Source organism: Nerophis lumbriciformis, linkage group LG26 (genome assembly GCF_033978685.3).
Source record: "Nerophis lumbriciformis linkage group LG26, RoL_Nlum_v2.1, whole genome shotgun sequence".
Taxonomy (NCBI): domain Eukaryota; kingdom Metazoa; phylum Chordata; class Actinopteri; order Syngnathiformes; family Syngnathidae; genus Nerophis; species Nerophis lumbriciformis.
The window spans coordinates 30,707,501-30,728,521 of NC_084573.2; the positions used below are offsets into that span (position 1 = coordinate 30,707,501).

General features: G+C 41.0%; 1 protein-coding gene across 2 annotated transcripts in view; it reads right to left on the reverse strand.

The window, feature by feature from the left end:
• The window catches only part of LOC133623713 (centrosomal protein of 128 kDa-like), a 123,896-nt gene that overhangs the window by 21,290 nt on the left and 81,585 nt on the right, over positions 1 to 21,021 (reverse strand). For both annotated transcript variants that reach the window (XM_061987044.1, XM_061987043.1), the window contains 3 exons: positions 19,727 to 19,919; positions 10,066 to 10,115; positions 2,180 to 2,203 (listed from right to left, as the gene is read on the reverse strand). In XM_061987044.1, coding sequence (XP_061843028.1) covers positions 2,180 to 2,203; positions 10,066 to 10,115; positions 19,727 to 19,919 — 267 coding nt within the window. The remainder of the gene's footprint in view (positions 1 to 2,179; positions 2,204 to 10,065; positions 10,116 to 19,726; positions 19,920 to 21,021) is intronic.

The following is a 21,021-nucleotide window of genomic DNA, read 5'->3' on the forward strand; positions in this document are numbered from 1 at the left end:
GCAATTTTACAAATGTTGTAATGTGAACTACAATTAAGATGAATGTTACAATAAAACAGCTGGTGTGCAATAAGCCCAATACCTACAGTCAAAAAACTTTGTAGGGCGCAACATAACACATATAGCTTCCTTAAAAAAGCTACTTCCGAGTTTAAACAACATAACAACGATAGCCTATACAGTACTGCCCTCTAATGTCCTGGAGCTGCAACTGCTTTGCATATGAGACTCACATGATATAATAAAACCAGATATATTAACTGGACAGCATTGTTATCATAATCAGCTCATTTTTAAATGTTACATTAAAAGATACAATTTAATCATCAAACAATTAACATTTATTAAAAAACACTGAAGTACTGAATATTGACTCGAATCGGTACTGTATTGGTTCGGTACTAGAGATGTCCGATAATATCGGACTGCCGATGTTATCGGCCGATAAATGCTTTAAAATGTAATATCGGAAATTATCGGTATCGGTTTCAAAAAGTAAAATTTATGACTTTTTAAAACGCCGCTGTACGGAGCGGTACACGGACGTAGGGAGAAGTACAGAGTGCCAATAAACCTTAAAGGCCTTTACGTGCCGGCCCAATCACATAATATCTACGGCTTTTCACACACACAAGTGAATGCAAGGCATATTTGGTCAACAGCCATACAGGTCACACTGAGGGTGGCCGTATAAACAACTTTAACACTGTTACAAATATGCGCCACACTGTGAACCCACACCAAACGAGAATGACAAACACATTTCGGGAGAACATCCGCACCGTAACACAACATAAACACAACAGAACAAATACCCAGAACCCCTTGCAGCATTAACTCTTCCGGCATGCTACAATATACACCCCCTGCTACCCCCTACACCCCCCTCCACCTCAACCCCGCCCCCCCAACCTCCTCATGCTCTCTCAGGGAGAGCATGTCCCAAATTCCAAGCTGCTGTTTTGAGGTATGTTAAAAAAAATAATGCACTTTGTGACTTCAATAATGAATATGGCAGTGCCATGTTGGCATTTTTTTCCATAGCTTGAGTTGATTTATTTTGGAAAACCTTGTTACATTGTTGAATGCATCCAGTGGGGCATCACAACAAAATTAGGCATAATAATGTGTTAATTCCACGACTGTATATATCGGTATCGGTTGATATCGGTTATCGGTAATTAAGAGTTGGACAATATCGGAATATCGGCAAAAAAGCCATTATCGTACATCTCTATTCGGTACCTATACCTATTTCAACATGACTTGGGTTTTTTTTTAATAAAGGACTGTTTATAAAGGCTGCTGAGAAGTCGTAAACTTCCCAATTAGAGTTCACGCCCCAAAGTGTACAATTCAAACTAAAACAAATGGCAATAAGCTAGTAATGTGTTGGCTTTGTTTGTGAAAAGATTGTCAGAAGTCCTGACATTACTGTAAGAGTACACCAAGGACGATCATGATTAAATCAATTAATCCAATGATACATTTAAATAAACTTGCAAATGTTTATTCGATAGCAGAAATAAATGAACGGAGCAAATCTTTGTCACTGTGTGTGGAGGCGGGGCCGCCATCTTACGCACACAGTCGCGGCTGTAGTGAGAATCCCTGCAAGGTAACATAAACCGGAGGATTAAAGATGATTCCAAAGTCTTTGTGCGTTCATAATAGACTAATGTGATTACAATGTCTCTGTGTGGGAACATTACAGCTTTACACCCACTGAGCAAGATGAGTCCATCAACAAAGGATAAACGAGCCAGTATGCCGAATTTGTTGGAAGGTTATTGCAAGGAAAAAAAGAACAAAGCAAAACACACAACTGTGGAAAAAAAGACTTCAAGATGTTCAATATTTACTGAAGTGCAATTTTTGCTAATAGAGATTGTGACTCCATTTTATTTTTATTTGTTTATTTATTATCATAATGATAAAGTACTTAACTTTCAAATTACAATGGTAAAAAAATACAGAAAAATTAAACGTTTATTGCGTTTGAATGGGTTACTTGCATTATTATTATGATTATATTAGTGCTTTATTTGATTTCGAAGTATTGCTGACACTAACATTGTTCATCTGCAATTATTTGGGAGACAATATATCGTCCAGCTAAATGTGGCGCCCAACAGAGTTACAATTAAACGAACTGTAGTCAATAACAATGCGTCCTTACCATCTCGAGATCCAAAACACGATCCTGTAAGGACACAAAAGGAGGCAGGAGATTAATTTACTGTGCATCCGAAAAATGACTTTAGGGAAACTAACGAGATGAGGTAGAAAAACACAGCTGTGTGGTGTGAGAGACATTAAGTCCAGGCAATTTTGTCTATGAGGGACTGTGCATTTGTGTGTGTGTGTGTGTGTGTGTGTGTGTGTGTGTGTGTGTGTGTGTGTGTGTGTGTGTGTTCTTGTATTTATACCCTTCTTGAGACATCAACAAGGAAAAGTACCGTCTATATGAGGACCGGTGAACAAGTTAGGACCGAAATCATAGTCCCAATATGGAAAATCATTGCATCAGACGGCGTGGCGAAGTTGGTAGAGTGGCCGTGCCAGCAATCGAAGGGTTGCTGGTTACTGGGGTTCAATCCCCACCTTCTACCATCCTAGTCACGTCCGTTGTGTCCTTGGGCAAGACACTTCACCCCTTGCTCCTGATGGCTGCTGGTTAGCGCCTTGCATGGCAGCTCCCGCCATCAGTGTGTGAATGTGTGTGTGAATGGGTGAATGTGGAAATACTGTCAAAGCGCTTTGAGTACCTTGAAGGTAGAAAAGCGCTATACAAGTATAACCCATTTATCATTATTTATTTATCTGGTGGTGAAATCTATCAAAATTAGGGTGGTCCCAAAGAGGAGGGATTTTTCAAATTGACTGTGTGTCGGTTTTAAAAGTGCTCCCCCTCTGGCCAACATATGTAATAACAGGTGTGTAAAATGTTGAAGTACTCTCCCTCTGGCCAACATATGTAATAACAAGTGTGTGTAAGAAATTGAAATTCACCCCCTTGGCCAATATTAATAAAAAATATATATATGTATATAGAGACATACTGTAATAATTGAAGTAAATAATGAAGATTAAAAAACAATTACAAACAAAAAATAAAAAAATTTTACTAAAAGCTTACCTTTTTTATATTTGCATATAAAACGGTACGTGTATTTGTATTGAACCGTTTCGGTACGGGGGTTTCGGTTCGGTTCGGAGGTGTACCGAACGAGTTTCCACACGAACATATTAAGTAGCCGCCGAAGCTAAAGCCTTAACAAGCTGCTCCGCTTCCTTCTGCCTCTATCAGTACACTACACAGCACCCAGCATTGTCCCACCCACACAACCATCTGATTGGTTACAAACAGAGCGGTAACAGCCAATCAGCAGTGCGTATTCAGAGCGCATGTAGTCAGTGCTTAGCGTTTAGCAGGGAAGCATCAGGCAGCGGACTCTCCCCAAATTATAATAAACACCTCCCAGTCAACTACTAGCAACATCACTATGAGCCCGTTGACCTTCTAGAAATATAAAAGGCAGCTCAGCTCGCTCGCAGTCCTGGCTTGAGGTGAAGGCTAATTCGCTTTTAGCGTAACGTTAGCTCATTTTGCGGTGTGTTTGTGTGTGTGTTACGGACAGCAAAGCTCTGTCTGTCTGTTATTTCACTTTACCTTTTTGTGTGTTGATTGAGCTGTGTTGAAGCAGCAAAAAAGGACATTATGTTAAATGAAAAGTTTCTGTCTCTGATAGTTGATATAATAATGTAACTGCATCATTAAGCCTACATGGTGTTTAGGGATGAATAGTCTCTCCTATTGCTATTGTACCATTTTTTCAGCTATAGTTACATTAATCATTAGTAATGCAGCAGCCTAGTTTTGAATGACAGGGTCCCTGCTATCACATGTTGATGAAAATATAACATTTACATAATAAAAATCAACTACAGGCTTCCCACATGCTGTAATAAATTAAGCATGATGAGTTGACTTGAAACTGTTTATTGTTGCACTTTTTATATGTAGAAGAAAAGTTTTGTCATTTTATTTAATCTGAGCAACAACTTGAGGCAGTTTAATGTTGATTAACGTGGGCAGAATTATTATAGTGTTCCCAATGTTAAAAGGATAAAGCCATTGTTTACAAATTTAGTAAATAAATAACCAAAAATTTAATATTTTGTTGTTTTCTCATACCTGCCAACTTTTGAAATCAGAAAAACCTAGTAGCCAGAGTCCAGGGGCCACAGGCCCCGGTAGGTCCAGGACAAAATCCTGGTGGGGCGTTCAGGCTTCGCCCCCCGACGCAAAATGATTATTAGCATTCAGACAGGTTAAAATGTTGCTAAAACCATCACTTTTCTATTACCGGTAGTCACAGTGACTTTTCAAAACAAAAATATTACAGCAAAAATCATATGGGTTGATTGACATGTTTATTCTGTAAGCTAACTTCAATAGTTTGAAATTATTTTGACAGTTAATGCCAGTTATCCTGTCAACCTTTCACAAGACTTCAATTTGTTAATTGAAAGTATAAACAGTATAAACACTTTTTCCAGTAAACAAATGGTAAAACAGTACTAAACAATTCCATTAAAAAAAATTGGTGTCATTATTAACTTTCTGTCCAAGCTTGTATAATCTACTGCCTTGTTCAATTGTATAAAATATTCTGTGCCTAAAATTCACATTTCTATCACAATTATCATACTGTAAACATGGTAAGCTAACTTCATTAAAATTAATAGTCCTGTCAATAGCATGGAATTACAATTCAAATGTAGTTTTTTTGTAAGCCTTTCAAAAGAATTCAAAATATGAAAAATTAATGAAAATTAATTTAAGCCATCAGACACTTGAAAAGTGGCACATCACATCTCTAATGTAATCACACATCACATCTCTAATGTAATCATTTTAACTTTTCAACAGAAATAGCACTGCAAAAATATTAAGGACATACTTCTGTATTTTGGTAGTTATGCTGTCAACATTTAACAAGATTTCTTCAACTTGGACTTGAAAGCATAAATAGTATAAACACTTTTAACAGTATAACAGTACTAAACAATTCCAATAGATAACATTGGTGTCATTACCTTTTTGTGGCTAAAATCCGAAAAACGTTGAAAGTTTTCCACTTGTATCGCTAGCAACGGCATTAGACTTGTGTTTTTTTGTCCCAACGTGGTCTTTTACATCGCTAATTCCTCCGTGTCCGATCGAAAAATCTTGTCTGCACAAGGTGCAATTCGCGTAGTTTTACCCCTTTTTGGAACGGATAATTATTCCCGGATAGGCTTTTCAATATTCTTCACGGAATGACTGCAGTTTTCTTTTCGGTTTAAGACTCGTTTGCGATTTTTCTCCGGCTGATTCCATGATCGTTCGCTCGTTTGGAAACAATGGCAACAGGTGCCTCGTGCTTGGCAGCGGTGCTATAAATAGCCTCGCGCATTTAAAAAAAAAAAAGTTTTTTAATTAATGAAAAACCGTATTTTTTATCACTGCAACCGTAACCCGGAATAGGTTGATGAAAACCGTACTAATTACGGGAAAACCGGAGTAGTTGGCAGGTATGTTTTCTTACTGTACCGAAAATGAACCGAACCGTGACCTCTAAACCGAGGTACGTACCGAATCAAAATTTGTGTGTACCGTTACACCCTTATGTATATATTACTAATGTTGTAAATACAAATTTTTTTGATCTAGAAAGGGTGGCCCTAAAGAAGTAGGCATTTTTCAGAGGTCTCAAGAAGGTAACAAATACAAGAATGTGTGTGTGTGTGTTTGTGTGTGTGTGTGTGTGTGTGTGTGTGTGTGTGTGTGTGTGTGTGTGATGATAATAACAAATGGGTAACAAAGGAGGCTTTGGAGAGTCTGTGGGCGACAACTGGCTCCTTATCGCAAACACACAAAGACAAATTTCTCTCGCTGCTCATGAAGATCCAGACAGATGTTCTCTCTGTAATGACGCATAAGTGATTCTATCTGCCACTCAAACGTTCACCTGCTTCTCCCCCTCGCCCCTCTGCTTCATACGCATTAGCAGTTTGTAACAAGGCTTCCTTTACTGGGAAACTTTTAACTTTTACACCCCTCAGCTTGCCTTTTCCTCTCCATCTCTCCGTTCTCATCCTTCATCGTTAAACGCTCGACTGGGTGCGGGACAGCTGAATAATTGCACAGCAGTTCTGCCAGGTGCCATCCAGCAGCGACAGACGCACGTGAACGTCTGCACAGGAGGCCGAGCGAAGTGCTGCGGGGTGACTCCGTTCCCGGTGAAGACGAGACGGCGGATGCTGTGGCACTGTGGGGAAGAGACAGGCGCGCTGGTGGCCCTGTGTCTGCTGTAATTAACGACTTGTCCGGGCATGGCTGCAAGATGTGTGTCAGGCTCGGGGCTGTGCAGCGCAGCGTTGCAGAGGACTTAGACGTCCCTGATCCTACTCCAAACTAACACAGCAGATTTGTCTTGTCTCTTTAAGTTGTTGCCTTTTTCCGACATTTCTTGGATCTTCTGTTTTCAGAGCTATGTCACGGCTTTGGTACTTTTATAGGCCGAATTCTGTCGGTAGAACTAGGTATCGATTCACGTTAGGGCTGGGCGATATGGCAAAAAAATGTATCACGATTAATTTTTTATGTCATTCTATCTCGATTAAAATCACAATTATAATTTTTTGGAATTAAAGTGGGATTGTCCAGTGCAGGTATATACAGAGTACCGTCATATTCGTCATATATTACTACTGCAACTTTTTTTGCACCAGGGACCGGTTTAATGTAGGCATTATTTTCACTGACGTGTTGCAGATAAACAAAACAGTGCATGAAAAATGAATACATTTCTGTGGATTTCTATTTCCATTCTAAAAGTTATGTATTCATATTGTGTGCAATATTTCATACATAGATACACTAATGTTAGCTTTTTTTGGTCCAAAGTTCAATGCGTAAATACATGTGTTATTGCTAACTACTTGTGTAATAGGACTAGGGTTGTACGGTATACCGGTATTAGTATAGTACTAGGTACAAGATACTAATTAATAATTTTTGGTAATTTTAACAAATTTTAATGTCGTGGAACTGTGGACCAGCTCTATACTCTCCGCAGGGTCCTTGAGGGTGCATGGGAGTTTTCCCAACCAGTCTACATGTGTTTTGTGGACTTGGAGAAGGCATTCGACCGTGTCCCTCGGGAAGTCCTGTGGGGAGTGCTCAGAGAGTACGGGGTATCGGACTGTCTGATTGTGGCAGTCCGCTCCCTGTATGATCAGTTCCAGAGCTTGGTCCGCATTGCCGGTAGTAAGTCGGACACGTTTCCAGTGAGGGTTGGACTCCGCCAAGGCTGCCCTTTGTCACCGATTCTGTTCATAACTTTTATGGACAGAATTTCTAGGCGCAGTCAAGGCGTTGAGGGGATCTGGTTTGGTGGCTGCAGGATTAGGTCTCTGCTTTTTGCAGATGATGTGGTCCTGATGGCTTCATCTGGCCAGGATCTTCAGCTCTCACTGGATCGGTTCGCAGCTGAGTGTGAAGCGACTGGGATGAGAATCAGCACCTCCAAGTCCGAGTCCATGGTTCTCGCCCGGAAAAGGGTGGAGTGCCATCTCCGGGTTGGGGAGGAGATCTTGCCCCAAGTGGAGGAGTTCAAGTACCTCGGAGTCTTGTTCACGAGTGAGGGAAGAGTGGATCGTGAGATCGACAGGCGGATCGGTGCGGCGTCTTCAGTAATGCGGACGCTGTATCGATCCGTTGTGGTGAAGAAGGAGCTGAGCCGGAAGGCAAAGCTCTCAATTTACCGGTCGATCTACGTTCCCATCCTCACCTATGGTCATGAGCTTTGGGTTATGACCGAAAGGACAAGATCACGGGTACAAGCGGCCGAAATGAGTTTCCTCCGCCGGGTGGCGGGGCTCTCCCTTAGAGATAGGGTGAGAAGCTCTGCCATCCGGGAGGAGCTCAAAGTAAAGCCGCTGCTCCTCCACATCGAGAGGAGCCAGATGAGGTGGTTCGGGCATCTGGTTAGGATGCCACCCGAACGCCTCCCTAGGGAGGTGTTTAGGGCACGTCCGACCGGTAGGAGGCCGCGGGGAAGACCCAGGACACGTTGGGAAGACTATGTCTCTCGGCTGGCCTGGGAACGCCTCGGGGTCCCACAGGAAGAGCTGGACGAAGTGGCTGGGGAGAGGGAAGTCTGGGCTTCCCTGCTTAGGCTGCTGCCCCCGCGACCCGACCTCGGATAAGCGGAAGAAGATGGATGGATGGATGGATGGATGTTTTATTTTTGTGTGGTTTGGATTTGACGAAAGTGTTCGCACGGAAGGTAAAACCTGTTGGAATTGTGCCTTTCGTTATCATAAGATTGGTAATAAAAGTTAAAAAGAGTGCCAGAGTTTGCGATTTCTTCTAGAGTTTACAATACTTTATATTACATTAATATGTTTTCAAGAAAAAACAAGTATATATATTTCCAAGGTGTGGTGGCCATAAAAATGCTATGGCGGCGCGCCACATTCAATTACAATAAGGGGAAAGTGTTAGTCAAATGACTTTAATTTTTTCTTCTGGGCTGCACTCTAGCTGTGTAAGGGGAAGAGGCAAAATGCTGGTTGAACATTAATTACGTCGTGACTTTTGCGACGGTCGCGCACATACACAGACACAAACAAGCACTTGTACACAAACACACGCGAGCACAGGACAACCGTCAATAAAGGCGCATTGCCGCATGCAGGATTATACCGAGCACCATTGCGTCCCTACAGTTTAATACTGAGATATCTTCTAACAGACAGAATCAACCGCAAGACAACAAGATTATGCAACCAAACTTGATAGTGTTACGTGATTGGCTGTTAGCGTGTACCTCCCATTGCTCAGTGATCACTTCCTGTTTTGTTAGGATAGATACCAGATGGCAAGTGCCTTTGTTCATATAACCAACCTTGCTTCGTAACTTCCGGTTTCTTCTGTCCAAAAAAAAAAAAAAATATATATATATATATATATATATATATATATAAAAAGCATTTTATCAAATACATTTCTTTAATGATATCGATTATATGTCTATCGCGATATATATTGATATCCTTTTATCGGCCCAACCCCAATGTGACGCCACATCCGGTTTAAGACTCGTCATGTCCGGTTGCAGACTAAACTCCAGCTCAATGAAACAGTCACTCAAGCAGCACTCAGCCAAACTCCCTTTGAATAATGTTGCAATTTTTAACACCAACAGAGGAAGTATGCTTGGTAGAATTCCCTCACACGTTAAGTAAAGCTTCACTTTTTCAAAACGTACTAGCTCGATGCTAATTTACATTGGATTTGCCATAGACAGGCTGCTATTAGCATTAGCGATTTTCCATGGCCATTTCAACAACTCCAAATTTGGTAAACTAAGATTATTGTTACAACCAAACAGCTGCTGTGTAATAAGCACAACACTTACAGGAAAAACACTTTGTACGGCGCAACATAACAGGTTCAACTACCTAGAAAAAGCTACTTCCTGATAGCCTATACTGCCATCTAATGTCTTGGAAGTGCAACTGCTTTGCAAATGAGACTCAAATGTTATAATAAAACAAAATTTAACAACTACTCAGCACAGTGATCATAATAAGCATGTTTTTAAATGTTACATTAAAAAATGTTTTTGCTATTAAACAGTTACCATTTATTAAGACACATGAGAGTACAAAAAATCGGTACCATGTACCGGGAATTGGTACTATATCGGTTCAAATGTGAACAGTACCCATACCTAGTTAGGGATGTAATGATATGAACATTTAATATCACAGTTATTGTGCCCAAAATTATCACGGTTATCATTATTATCACAGTATTGCTGAATGTGCTCACAAAGTACTTTTTATTGTTGTTATTTGACTGTTTATTCATCTTTGATCTTTTTTTACAGTTCTTATGTGCCAATTTTGCAAGATCTCTGGCAAAAGAGACTGTTGCTCTCAAATAAACAAATGTAAAGATAGAAATAAGACAAATGATGTATGTATGTATGCTTAATGTATGCTTACCTTTAAGCTCTTCATTTCTTCATCCTTTTTGCGACTTCCCTCCAACAGTTCTGAGGTGAAAAAAGAATCAATAAGCATTGTGCGATAGTTTAGGGAACAGAACTGAAAGAATGAAGTTACTGTTAATGGTAAAGATATACAGCTGGGGTGTCTAAAGTGCGGCCGTAGCTAATTTTTCAACTGTCTGCAGAACTTTTGTTAGCATTCTAATATTATCATGCTAGCTTTTTTTGCTAATTGTGCAGCCATACACCTCAGCGTCAAATATTTTGTTATTTGACGAATGATACCTGTCAGCACGTTAACGTTAGCATGCTAGCTTATTTTTTAGCTAATTTTGTAGGTATGCATCTCAGTCATATTTTGGTATATTTTGCATGCTAACATTTTAAACACATTTTTAAGGTAGACACCTCAAAGTAATATATTTTGGTACTTGACGCATTTTACAGTGAGCATTTTAGCACGCTAACATTAACGTGCAAGCTTTTTTAGATAATTTAATAGGTACCGTATTTTTCGGAGTATAAGTCGCACCGGAGTATAAGTCGCACCTGCCGAAAATGCATAATAAAGAAGGAAAAAAACATATATAAGTCGCACTGGAGCCCGGCCAAACTATGAAAAAAACTGCGACTTATAGTCCGAAAAATACGGTATACACCTCAGTGTCATATACAGTTTTGAGGTATTTGCTTTTTCTCATCCTCATCCCCCTATGTTTCCTACGTATCTACGGGGCGCCGCCCTTCTGGGGACCCATTAGCCCACCTGTTCCGTCTACAGGTTGTACTGAAAACAAATTTCTAAGCGCAATGACAATAAAGTTCAAATCCATTCCACTAATGCAGTGGTTCTTAACCTTGTTGGAGGTACCGAGCCCCACCAGTTTCATATGCTTATTCACCGAACCCTTCTTTAGTGTAAAAAAAAAATAAAAAAATCTTAATTTAATCTTAATTCATAAATATTAATCATGAAATTATGTTATTATATTAAAGAAATACTAATAAAGATATATTTTACAGACAGAAAGTTACAGGAATGTACACATGATCCCATGTTTACATCTCATTGTGCAACATGTGAATGTTTAAGTGGGAACTAAATGCGATATCTGAAAGAGGTACAAATTATTTCCAAAGCAGGACCCCCACCCAGACATACAATACTAGTACACAGCTCCTGAAAAAACAATATGTTTTGTTATTGTCATTGTAAGTGGGCCAAAATATTTATATGAGAAAATAATCTCATGGAAATTATTTGATTATAATAATAAAACATTTACCTTGTTATTTAGTCAGGTTTGGGACAGGTGTGCTTCTGGTGTGGCCACAGTGCATTTGCACGTCTGATGTTGCTCACATGTGCTCCACTGAATGCTCAAGGAGTTTTTGCGTGTGCTCACGCATATGCAAAATTAGAGGGAACATTGTTTGGGGGTATCCATAATACGCCGATAGGGAAAAGTTGTTATTTACACGATGAGTCGGGTGTGTCTTGACCTCCGCGGTAGAGGCTCTGCCGAACCCCTGAGGCCGACTCACCGAACCCCTAGGGTTCGATCGAACCCAGGTTAAGAACCACTGCACAAATGCAAACTGATGAATGTAAATTATTTTCTATAAAATGTGTTTTGTGTTAATATTTTGGGGAGTCAGGAACAAATTCATTCGACTTACATTGTTCCTTTCCTACTGGAAAAAAAGTTCCCGTTCTCAACGGACCTCTTAGAACAGATTAATAACGAAAACGAAGGTTATTTAAATATTTTAAATGTTTGTGTTCTTAATGCTATGTTACAGAAGTGACAAATTTCATCAGTGAAAATAATGTATGCAGTGCACTTTGACTAAAAATACAGTACATGTGAGTCTGGAGCTCACAATGGACTAGAATTTTTAATTGCGTTTGAATGCCCTATGTGCGCAAGCCGCCGATTCACTGAAATGCTTCAATGTCCCAGGGTGAGGGGAGTGTGTGGATGCTGGAACGGTTCAAATCGGTTGAGAAAGGTGGGATGTATAGAGTTTTGTATATTGCCTATTCAATTTAAATGGGGGAAAATTCCTGGTAATCCCGGGTAATCAGGGAATTTTTGGATCCAGGAATCATACTGGCTTGAATGAGTGTGTGGATAGTGGAAGGGTTTAAGTCGGATGAGGAATGTGGGATGATACGTAGTCCATTGTATATTTCACATTCATTGTCAATGGGGAGAAAATTCCGGGAAATTCCAAGAAAACCGGGAATTTGGGGAAAGAGAAAACATGTTTTGTGTTTGATGTATTGGAAGAGTAGTGTGGGTGGATGGTTGAAAGGTCGGAATCGGGTTTAAAAATGACGCAACATTTTGAGAATTAAGGGCATTGTAGAACTATAAACACACCCATTCATTTGAATGGGAATTTGGGGATATTTGTGAAAACCGAGAATTTTGATACTAGCACAATCGTCCTAGATGATATGATTGTGTTGGTGTTGGAATTTTTGGAATCAGTTGAAAAATGTTGACGTAGTAACAGTTTGAATTAAGAATGGGTATTTCAGAATTCCTGGAAATTCGGGAAAACCGGGTATTTGTACGGAAAAAAAATAGACGATTGAAAAATGTGGACTGTAAAACTTTCCAGGAAGAGGTAAAAATAGGGCTTTGGAAAAACGGGAATTCCTGGAATTTCTTTTAACTTGATTGTCCATGGTGATTGGAGTGTGTGGATGGTGGGACGGTTCGAATCGGGTGGGGAATGTGGGAGTTGTGCATGTTTGAAAATGTGCCCATTTATTTACAATGGGCAAAATGTCCCGGAAAACTTGGAATTCCAGGTAATCCGGGATATTTTTTTTAAAAGCTCATGATTCCCGGTCGAGCCGAACGTTTTGATACTTTAACGGTTTCGATCGGATGAAAGCTGTGGGCTGTGGAGCGCACCAAACTTTTGTGGTGAAATAATAACAAAGATGATTTTTGGTGTAGAATGTTTGGGCATTGCCACATGTATAAAAAAATGACTACTAATCGTGATTAAAAACCCCAGTAATGAAACAATTTGTGACAAAGTGGCTTCTTTTTACCCGCACGGGCAAAGCCTTGTTTCTGTTTTCTGTCGATTGCAGAACCAAATTGTTTTCTATTACAGCCACTGATTGTTTGCCTAATTAGATGTTTATTGTGTAACTAATTGTATTTCACATTGCAACAATAATTTAACATGGTTTGCTTCTGCTGAATTCACCTTGCTAGCTGTTTCAATTAGCTACCGGCAAGAGTTTACAACATTAATAAAAAGAGAGGAAATGTTCTAAGGCTTTTTAAATCAATATCATCACAAACAATCTGAGAGAAGATGTGTTCGGGCGATTATACTTGCTGTATTAAGTTGTTTGGTGTTAGATCGCTGATTGAGTAAGCTCAGGGCCCGTCTTCAAACACATCTTCACTGAGCCTAGCAGTGCCCCCTAATGTGAGAAACCTTTCAGCCAGATCAGGGGTGTACAAACTACGCCCCCCTGGGCCAAGTGCGGCCCGCCAGCGTATTCAATTTGGCCCACGAGACGTCATGAGTTTATGAGAAAACTGGCCGCAGGGAGGTTTCAATTAGTTTTAAAAGTACATTTTCATGCTGCCTTCTTGTGGTCAACGTGAGTAATATAGGTCTAGGACCATGAATCACGCTCTTTAATGGCACTTAACGCAGCATTCACTTATATGACCTAATGCAAACAACCTTCCCTAGTCATAGTGCAAAAAAAAAAAGAAAAGGAAAAAAAAACAGACATGTTCACACACACACACACACACACACACATATATATATATATATACTGTATATAATTACTTTACATGCAGTCAGCTGTCGACGCGTGACCAATTTTTTTTTAGATGCTGAATCTACTGTTGAACCTTGATTTTCGACCCCCTCTATTTGCGAATTTTTCGGTTAAATAACTTTTGGATCGCACCAAATATGCCTCTTTGTGAACCACGTCTCTGTGTACGAATGCTTCATTCGTCCATTTTGTGTCCCGCTGTCAGCCATTTTGTGCTTGCCTGTATTGAAGCGATGGAGGAAGCAGGCTTTGTACCACAGCCGTTTTTTAATTGTGATGAGAACAGACTTTTCTGGAAAATATGCCAAAGCCGATTTATTACACAGCGGGGGAGAAGACAGCCTCTCGTTCAGCGGCTCCTCTTCCAAGTGCACACACACGCCCCCTCCCTTCTCCCCATCTGTCTGCGCCTTTCTCTACTCCCCCGCAAGCTGCTCCTTTGTCGATGTAAATGTAAGTGGAATTTAGTTTAAAAAGTGTTTATTATTGCAGCAATACGGTTGTTAAAGTTAAGGATATGAGTGATTTCTGATCATTTGTGAGGGCACCAAAGGGACTTCTGTGTGTGTGCACGTGTTGGCAGAGCAGCAGAATTTCTGACCTTTGAACCATATTTTGTGTCTGTCAAGAATGTCTGCTCGTTTCTTTCTTTTCTATTCTGAACCATTGAAGGACCATATGTGGGTGAAAGTTGAATATATGGTCGGTCTGACCATTCTACAAAATGTTTTGATTGTTTATTATGACTAAGGGATTCAAGGATGTTGCAGAACAAACAGGTCCACAACAACAGGACCTTGACGCATGAGGGAAACAGATAAAATGGCCAAGTGACAAGGGCTATGTGTGATTCGCATGATTCTCGACTCATCCAACTCCTCCGGAGGACGTTGTCTGTTTGCATGGGCAATTCAATCCAACTTTGTACTTTTGATTATGGGTAAATAAAACGTTTGTACTAAATTCACTTTTGTTGCTGTTTAAGATTCGGACCATCCACCACAAGGGCACCAAAGGGACTTCTGTTTGTGCGCACGTGTTGGCAGAGCAGCGCATACAAGACAGTTTAGATTGTCGTTTTAGCTTGGTAATAAAGACACAGTTGATCCATCACCTCCTTGTAATGTTTGTTTGATATACAGTACTGGATAGCACTTTATATTGTGGTCAAAGTGTACAAACCCTTACTAAAATATGGACTTTTGTCGAGAGTGGAACTCATTATTCATATTTACATTGTTTCTCTTGGATACATTTGCATCACTATACAAACTTTTTGATTTACGAACCCTGTTTAAGAACCACTGAAGTTCGTAAATTGAGGTTGCACTGTATTTGCACTTGCAAAACGTTTGAACAAACCTGCAAAAATGTGTGTACTAAAGTCAAATATCGAAGCTGTCAACGCTGAAAGATAATACTGAAATAAGTCATTAATAAATGACAGGTTAGAGTTCTGCTGACTGTTGGCAATTAAGTGGGCTTCTTATAAACATAGCTAAATTGTTTATTTGATGGATGCTTAATAGAGATGCGCGGATAGGCAATTATTTCATCCGCAACCGCATCAGAAAGTCGTCAAACATCCGCCATCCACCCGATGTAACATTTGATCAGAACCGCACCCGCCCGCAGTTATATATCTAATATAGACGATGCAAGGCATTAGTGAGGTTATAAAGCTTTTGCCTGTTAAAGAAAGGAGACTGATCGCGTGCCACGCTGTCACGGCCCAGACGCACACCAGTGCGCAATCATATGGGAGCCGCGCTGAGCGCACCTCCAAGCGCGTCTCGCTGCCGGCGACGGCCGGGTATGGGCCCGACGCTCCAGCGCCATCCATTTTCAGGGCTAGTTGATTCGGCAGGTGGGTTGTTACACACTCCTTAGCGGGTTCCGACTTCCATGGCCACCGTCCTGCTGTCTATATCAACCAGGGTGAGCACCACCCCTTTCGTGAGCGCACTGAGCGCGGAGTGACCCCTGTTACGCGCCCCCGGCAACAGGGGTGGCGGGCAGGTAAGCTGCGCGGGCGGAGCGCGCGGAGTGACCCCTGTTACGAGCCCCCGGCCACGGGGGTGGCGGGCAGGTAAGCTGCTTACCTGCTGCGCGTGACGCCGGCCGCGGCGAAGGCGGACGAGGCGGGGTGTCGGTGCGGTGGGCGCGGTGGTGACCCTGGACGTGCGTCGGGCCCTTCTCGCGGATCGCCTCAGCTACGGCTCCCGGTGAGGCGTCCCTTTTCCGCTCCGTAAAAGTGTCCATCTCTCTTTTTTTTTTCTTCTGTTGTGGCATATGCAGCAGGTGCCTGCTCGTTTTTCGTATGTGGGTAACAACATTTAACTATGTATATATATTTCCGAATTGGTTTAACTGCCACCCGCCTGAATCTATTTAAAATCTTTTTTTTTTTTATTTCAACCGCCCGACCCGACCCGACCCGCGGATAATCCGCGGACTCCGCGGTTGTGCCCGCAAACCGCGCATCTCTAATGCTTAACATGGTCACACAGCATCAATGAAAAACCGTAACAAATGTTATTCATGTTCAGTTTTAGGAATTGTCTTGTCACCTTGCTGACTGCTAGAATTTATAAGCGAGTCATTGTGATAAAAAATACCACACCGGTAATTCAATTTTCTATCAAAGACATTTACTACTTTAAATTAATGACTGATCAGTTGTGGAGATAGGGGTGTTTCCAAGCCCATTAAAATTAGCTGACCTGCTTATAAAACAAAATCTTCAATCTTAATTATCTAGACATCGTTCTCTTCTTTTTTGAAGAGGAGAGGTGACATGAAGATTGTGATAGGACGATTAGAGCTGCAGCCGAGGTGACATAAGAAAATTGTTGCATTAGATTAGACCAGGGGTCGGCAATCCAAAATGTTGAAAGAGCCATATTGGACCAAAAATACAAAAACAAATCTGTCTGGAGCCGCAAAAAATTAAAAGCCATATGCCATGAGATATAAATTAAATTCAGATGATTTAAAGGAAACTAAATGACCTTAAACATAGCTACAAATGAGGCATAATGATGCAATATGTACATATAGCTAGCCTAAATAGCATGTTAGCATCGATTAGCTTGCAGTCATGCAATTACCAAACATGTCTGATTAGCACTCCACACAAGTCAATAACATCAACAAAACTCACCTTTGTGCATTCATGCACAATGTTAAAAGTTTGGTGGACAAAATGAGACAGAAAAAGAAATGGCATAAAACACATCCTAGAAAGTCGAAGAAAGTTATACATGTAAACAAACTATGGTGAGTTCAAGGACCGCCAAAATTAGTAGGACAAGACGGCGCTCGCCAAATACTCGAATCAGTGAAGCATGTTTAATATAAACAGTGTGCTTTATAACAATTGGGAGGTTTGTGTCATGTTTGTCCTCCTACAGAAACCATATTAAAACAAAAAATGTTTTTTTTTTCCCCCTCATCTTTTTCCATTTTTCATACATTTTTGAAAAAACTCCAGAGAGCCACTAGGGCGGCGCTAAAGAGCTGCATGCGGCTCTCGAGCCACGGGTTGCCGACCCCTGGATTAGACAATGTGAACTCTGGTGACAGTTTGAAATGATCACAAAGTTGAAAAAAGCTATAAAAAAAAAATGGAACCGAATTTACGGTGGGCTGCAATATTTCCGTAAATTCCAGACTATAAACCGCTACTTTTTTTCCTACACTTTGAACCCTGCGACTTATAAGACAGTACGGCTAATTTATGGATTTTTTTCCCCCGATGACGGCCACAATGCAAATAGTAAACACAAAAACAAAAAAACAAACAAACACACTGAGAATGTGTTTTATTGTTTGTGCTATGGCGCCATCTTTTGGAAGAGCTCGCCCACTGCAGGTGCTGCAGTGTCCTTCTATTTAGTTCGTACAACCGGAAGTAGAGTGCCATTCCATCTTCTAGCCGTTCATAGCGTTTCTACTCGTATGGATTCTTCATTCAACGTTTGTAAGTTTTACAATATAACTAAACCTGTTCATCCTTACTGAACTGTCCCACGTGTGATGTCTGTAGGAGTGTTTGCATGCATATTTGTATGCGTAATGTAATGAAGCGAGCGTCGTTAGCATGGGCTAATATTCTAACACGTATTATTAACTTACACCGGCATTCTTTTTGTATTGTTTCAGTTTCGACCCACGAGCTAACTCCCGCAGCTCGTGGGCCCGTGACGATGACTTCTGTTTTGTTTAATCAACCGTTTTACTGCCGTGTTACAGACACCGTTTGGAAACAAATGAACATTTACAAAATATTTCTGTGTAAATAACTCATTTCGCAACGTATACAGGTAAAAGCCAGTAAATTAGAATATTTTGAAAAACTTGATTTATTTCAGTAATAGCATTCAAAAGGTGTAACTTGTACATTATATTTATTCATTGCACACAGACTGATGCATTCAAATGTTTATTTCATTTAATTTTGATGATTTGAAGTGGCAACAAATGGCATCTTCCTTTTCACAATACCCCACAGATTTTCTATGGGGCTAAGGTCAGGGGAGTTGGCGGGCCAATTTAGAACAGAAATACCATGGTCCGTAAACCAGGCACGGGTAGATTTTGCACTGTGTGCAGGCGCCAAGTCCTGTTGGAACTTGAAATCTCCATCTCCATAGAGCAGGTCAGCAGCAGGAAGCATGAAGTGCTCTAAAACGTGCTGGTAGACGGCTGCGTTGACCCTGGATCTCAGGGAACAGAGTGGACCGACACCAACAGATGACATGGCACCCCAAACCATCACCCAACCATGCAAATTTTGCATTTCCTTTGGAAATCGAGGTCCCAGAGTCTGGAGGAAGACAGGAGAGGCACAGGATCCACGTTGCCTGAAGTCTAGTGTAAAGTTTCCACCATCAGTGATGGTTTGGGGTGCCATGTCATCTGCTGGTGTCGGTCCACTCTGTTTCCTGAGATCCAGGGTCAACGCAGCCGTCTACCAGCAAGTTTTAGAGCACTTCATGCTTCCTGCTGCTGACCTGCTCTATGGAGATGGAGATTTCAAGTTCCAACAGGACTTGGCGCCTGCACACAGCGCAAAATCTACCCGTGCCTGGTTTGCGGACCATGGTATTTCTGTTCTAAATTGACCCGCCAACTCCCCTGACCTTAGCCCCATAGAAAATCTGTGGGGTATTGTGAAAAGGAAGATGCAGAATGCCAGACCCAAAAACGCAGAAGAGTTGAAGGCCACTATCAGAGCAACCTGGGCTCTCATAACACCTGAGCAGTGCCAGAAACTCATCGACTCCATGCCACGCCGCATTAACGCAGTAATTGAGGCAAAAGGAGCTCCAACCAAGTATTGAGTATTGTACATGCTCATATTTTTCATTTTCATACTTTTCAGTTGGCCAACATTTCTAAAAATCCCTTTTTTGTATTAGCCTTACACAATATTCTAATTTTGTGACACACGGAATTTTGGATTTTCATTTGTTGCCACTTCAAATCATCAAAATTAAATGAAATAAACATTTGAATGCATCAGTCTGTGTGCAATGAATAAATATAATGTACAAGTTACACCTTTTGAATGCAATTACTGAAATAAATCAAGTTTTTCAAAATATTCTAATTTACTGGCTTTTACCTGTATATCTGCGGCTTGTAATCCGGTGTGACTAATATATGGAAAAATATTTTTTTCTTTTAAAATTTAGTGGGTTAAAATTCAGACGACACACCACACCTAAACCCTTGGGTAGTACTCCTTAGGTGTAGGTCTACGTACGATCAGTGGTCCAGTTTGTCTCTCATAGGGAATAAAGCTCACTACAACATTGTTTACCCTTTTTTTCAGTGCTGATTGAGCGCAGCAGCTTCTCCTGTTGCTCCAGACGCTGCAGGAGAAAGTCCCGGTCTGCGTCCCGGGTGTGCCCGAGCGCTTTCAGCTGATCACTGTTGTGCCGGCTCGGCCCGCTTACTCGCTCCTCTCTTGCGGCACGCTCCTGCGCCTCCTCACGTAGCCAGCGGAGCTTGGCCTGGTTGGTGTGCACAGAATGTATTAGATGTGGGTATGAAAGTCGGACATAAAGCAAAACACAGATGAAATGGCGGCACACCCAAGCAAAATACACATTTAATAGATCATTTCAATAAACAGTGCAGCGGCCGATAAAAACGCATTTATTTCACCAAGAATAAAACAGCTAACTGGTGATTTAATCATGTTTAATTATGTCTCTGAAAGTGTTCCAGATAAAAGATATAGGCTCTGGTGATAAATGCTGAACTGCGTAAACACATTTGAACAAGTATCATGCATCACCCAGTGAGCGATAAAAGCATGTCATTTAGTAAGATATTACAGCTATTACATTCACTCAATTGGTGGAGAGAGCAGCGAGGTGGAAAGCAGAGATACAAGACAAAAGAAGGAAAGAAGCAGGTCATTTAAATAACACGATAATGAAAGTGCTGCTTTTTAGCCTGTGTGGCAATTGGATGTATTAACAGATTTCAACCTTTAATACATACAGTAGTTTTTTTAAACTACTTTTGCATCCAGGAAGGTCAACGTCACTCTTGACCATGTTCCGAATAACAGCGTTATATGTTGTATACGTGTATGTACGTTACAACGTCGTTACCGATACATTTGACTTAGAGTAAGGCGACACGCTAAGTTGGATGTGGTTTTATGTCGATGCGACAATGTTAGAAGCACAAGTTCAATGCAGGAAATATCTTCTTACCCGTGAAAGCACCATACTAAAATGAACTTAGTATCAAATAAGATGGCACAGCAAACAACACACTTATGCACACACTACTACGACGACGTGGGAATAATGTACCACAAATCAGTGATTGAAGTGACAAGCTTGCAATCTTACAATAGCCCGTTTGTGAACAAGGAGACAAGACAGCTATGGAAGCACATTTAATCTCTTTATCAACCAGAGGTAACACAATCCAGTGAGGAGATTTGAGTGGCCACCCCTCGAGAGCTAACAAACACGGCTGAGCTGATGCTGCGCTGTCTAGCTCTCTCGCTGACAACACACGTCATATGGAAACAGGCACCGGCTTTAAAAGCATACACTCAGCTTTCATGAAATGTCTTTCAAATGCGTATCCCGT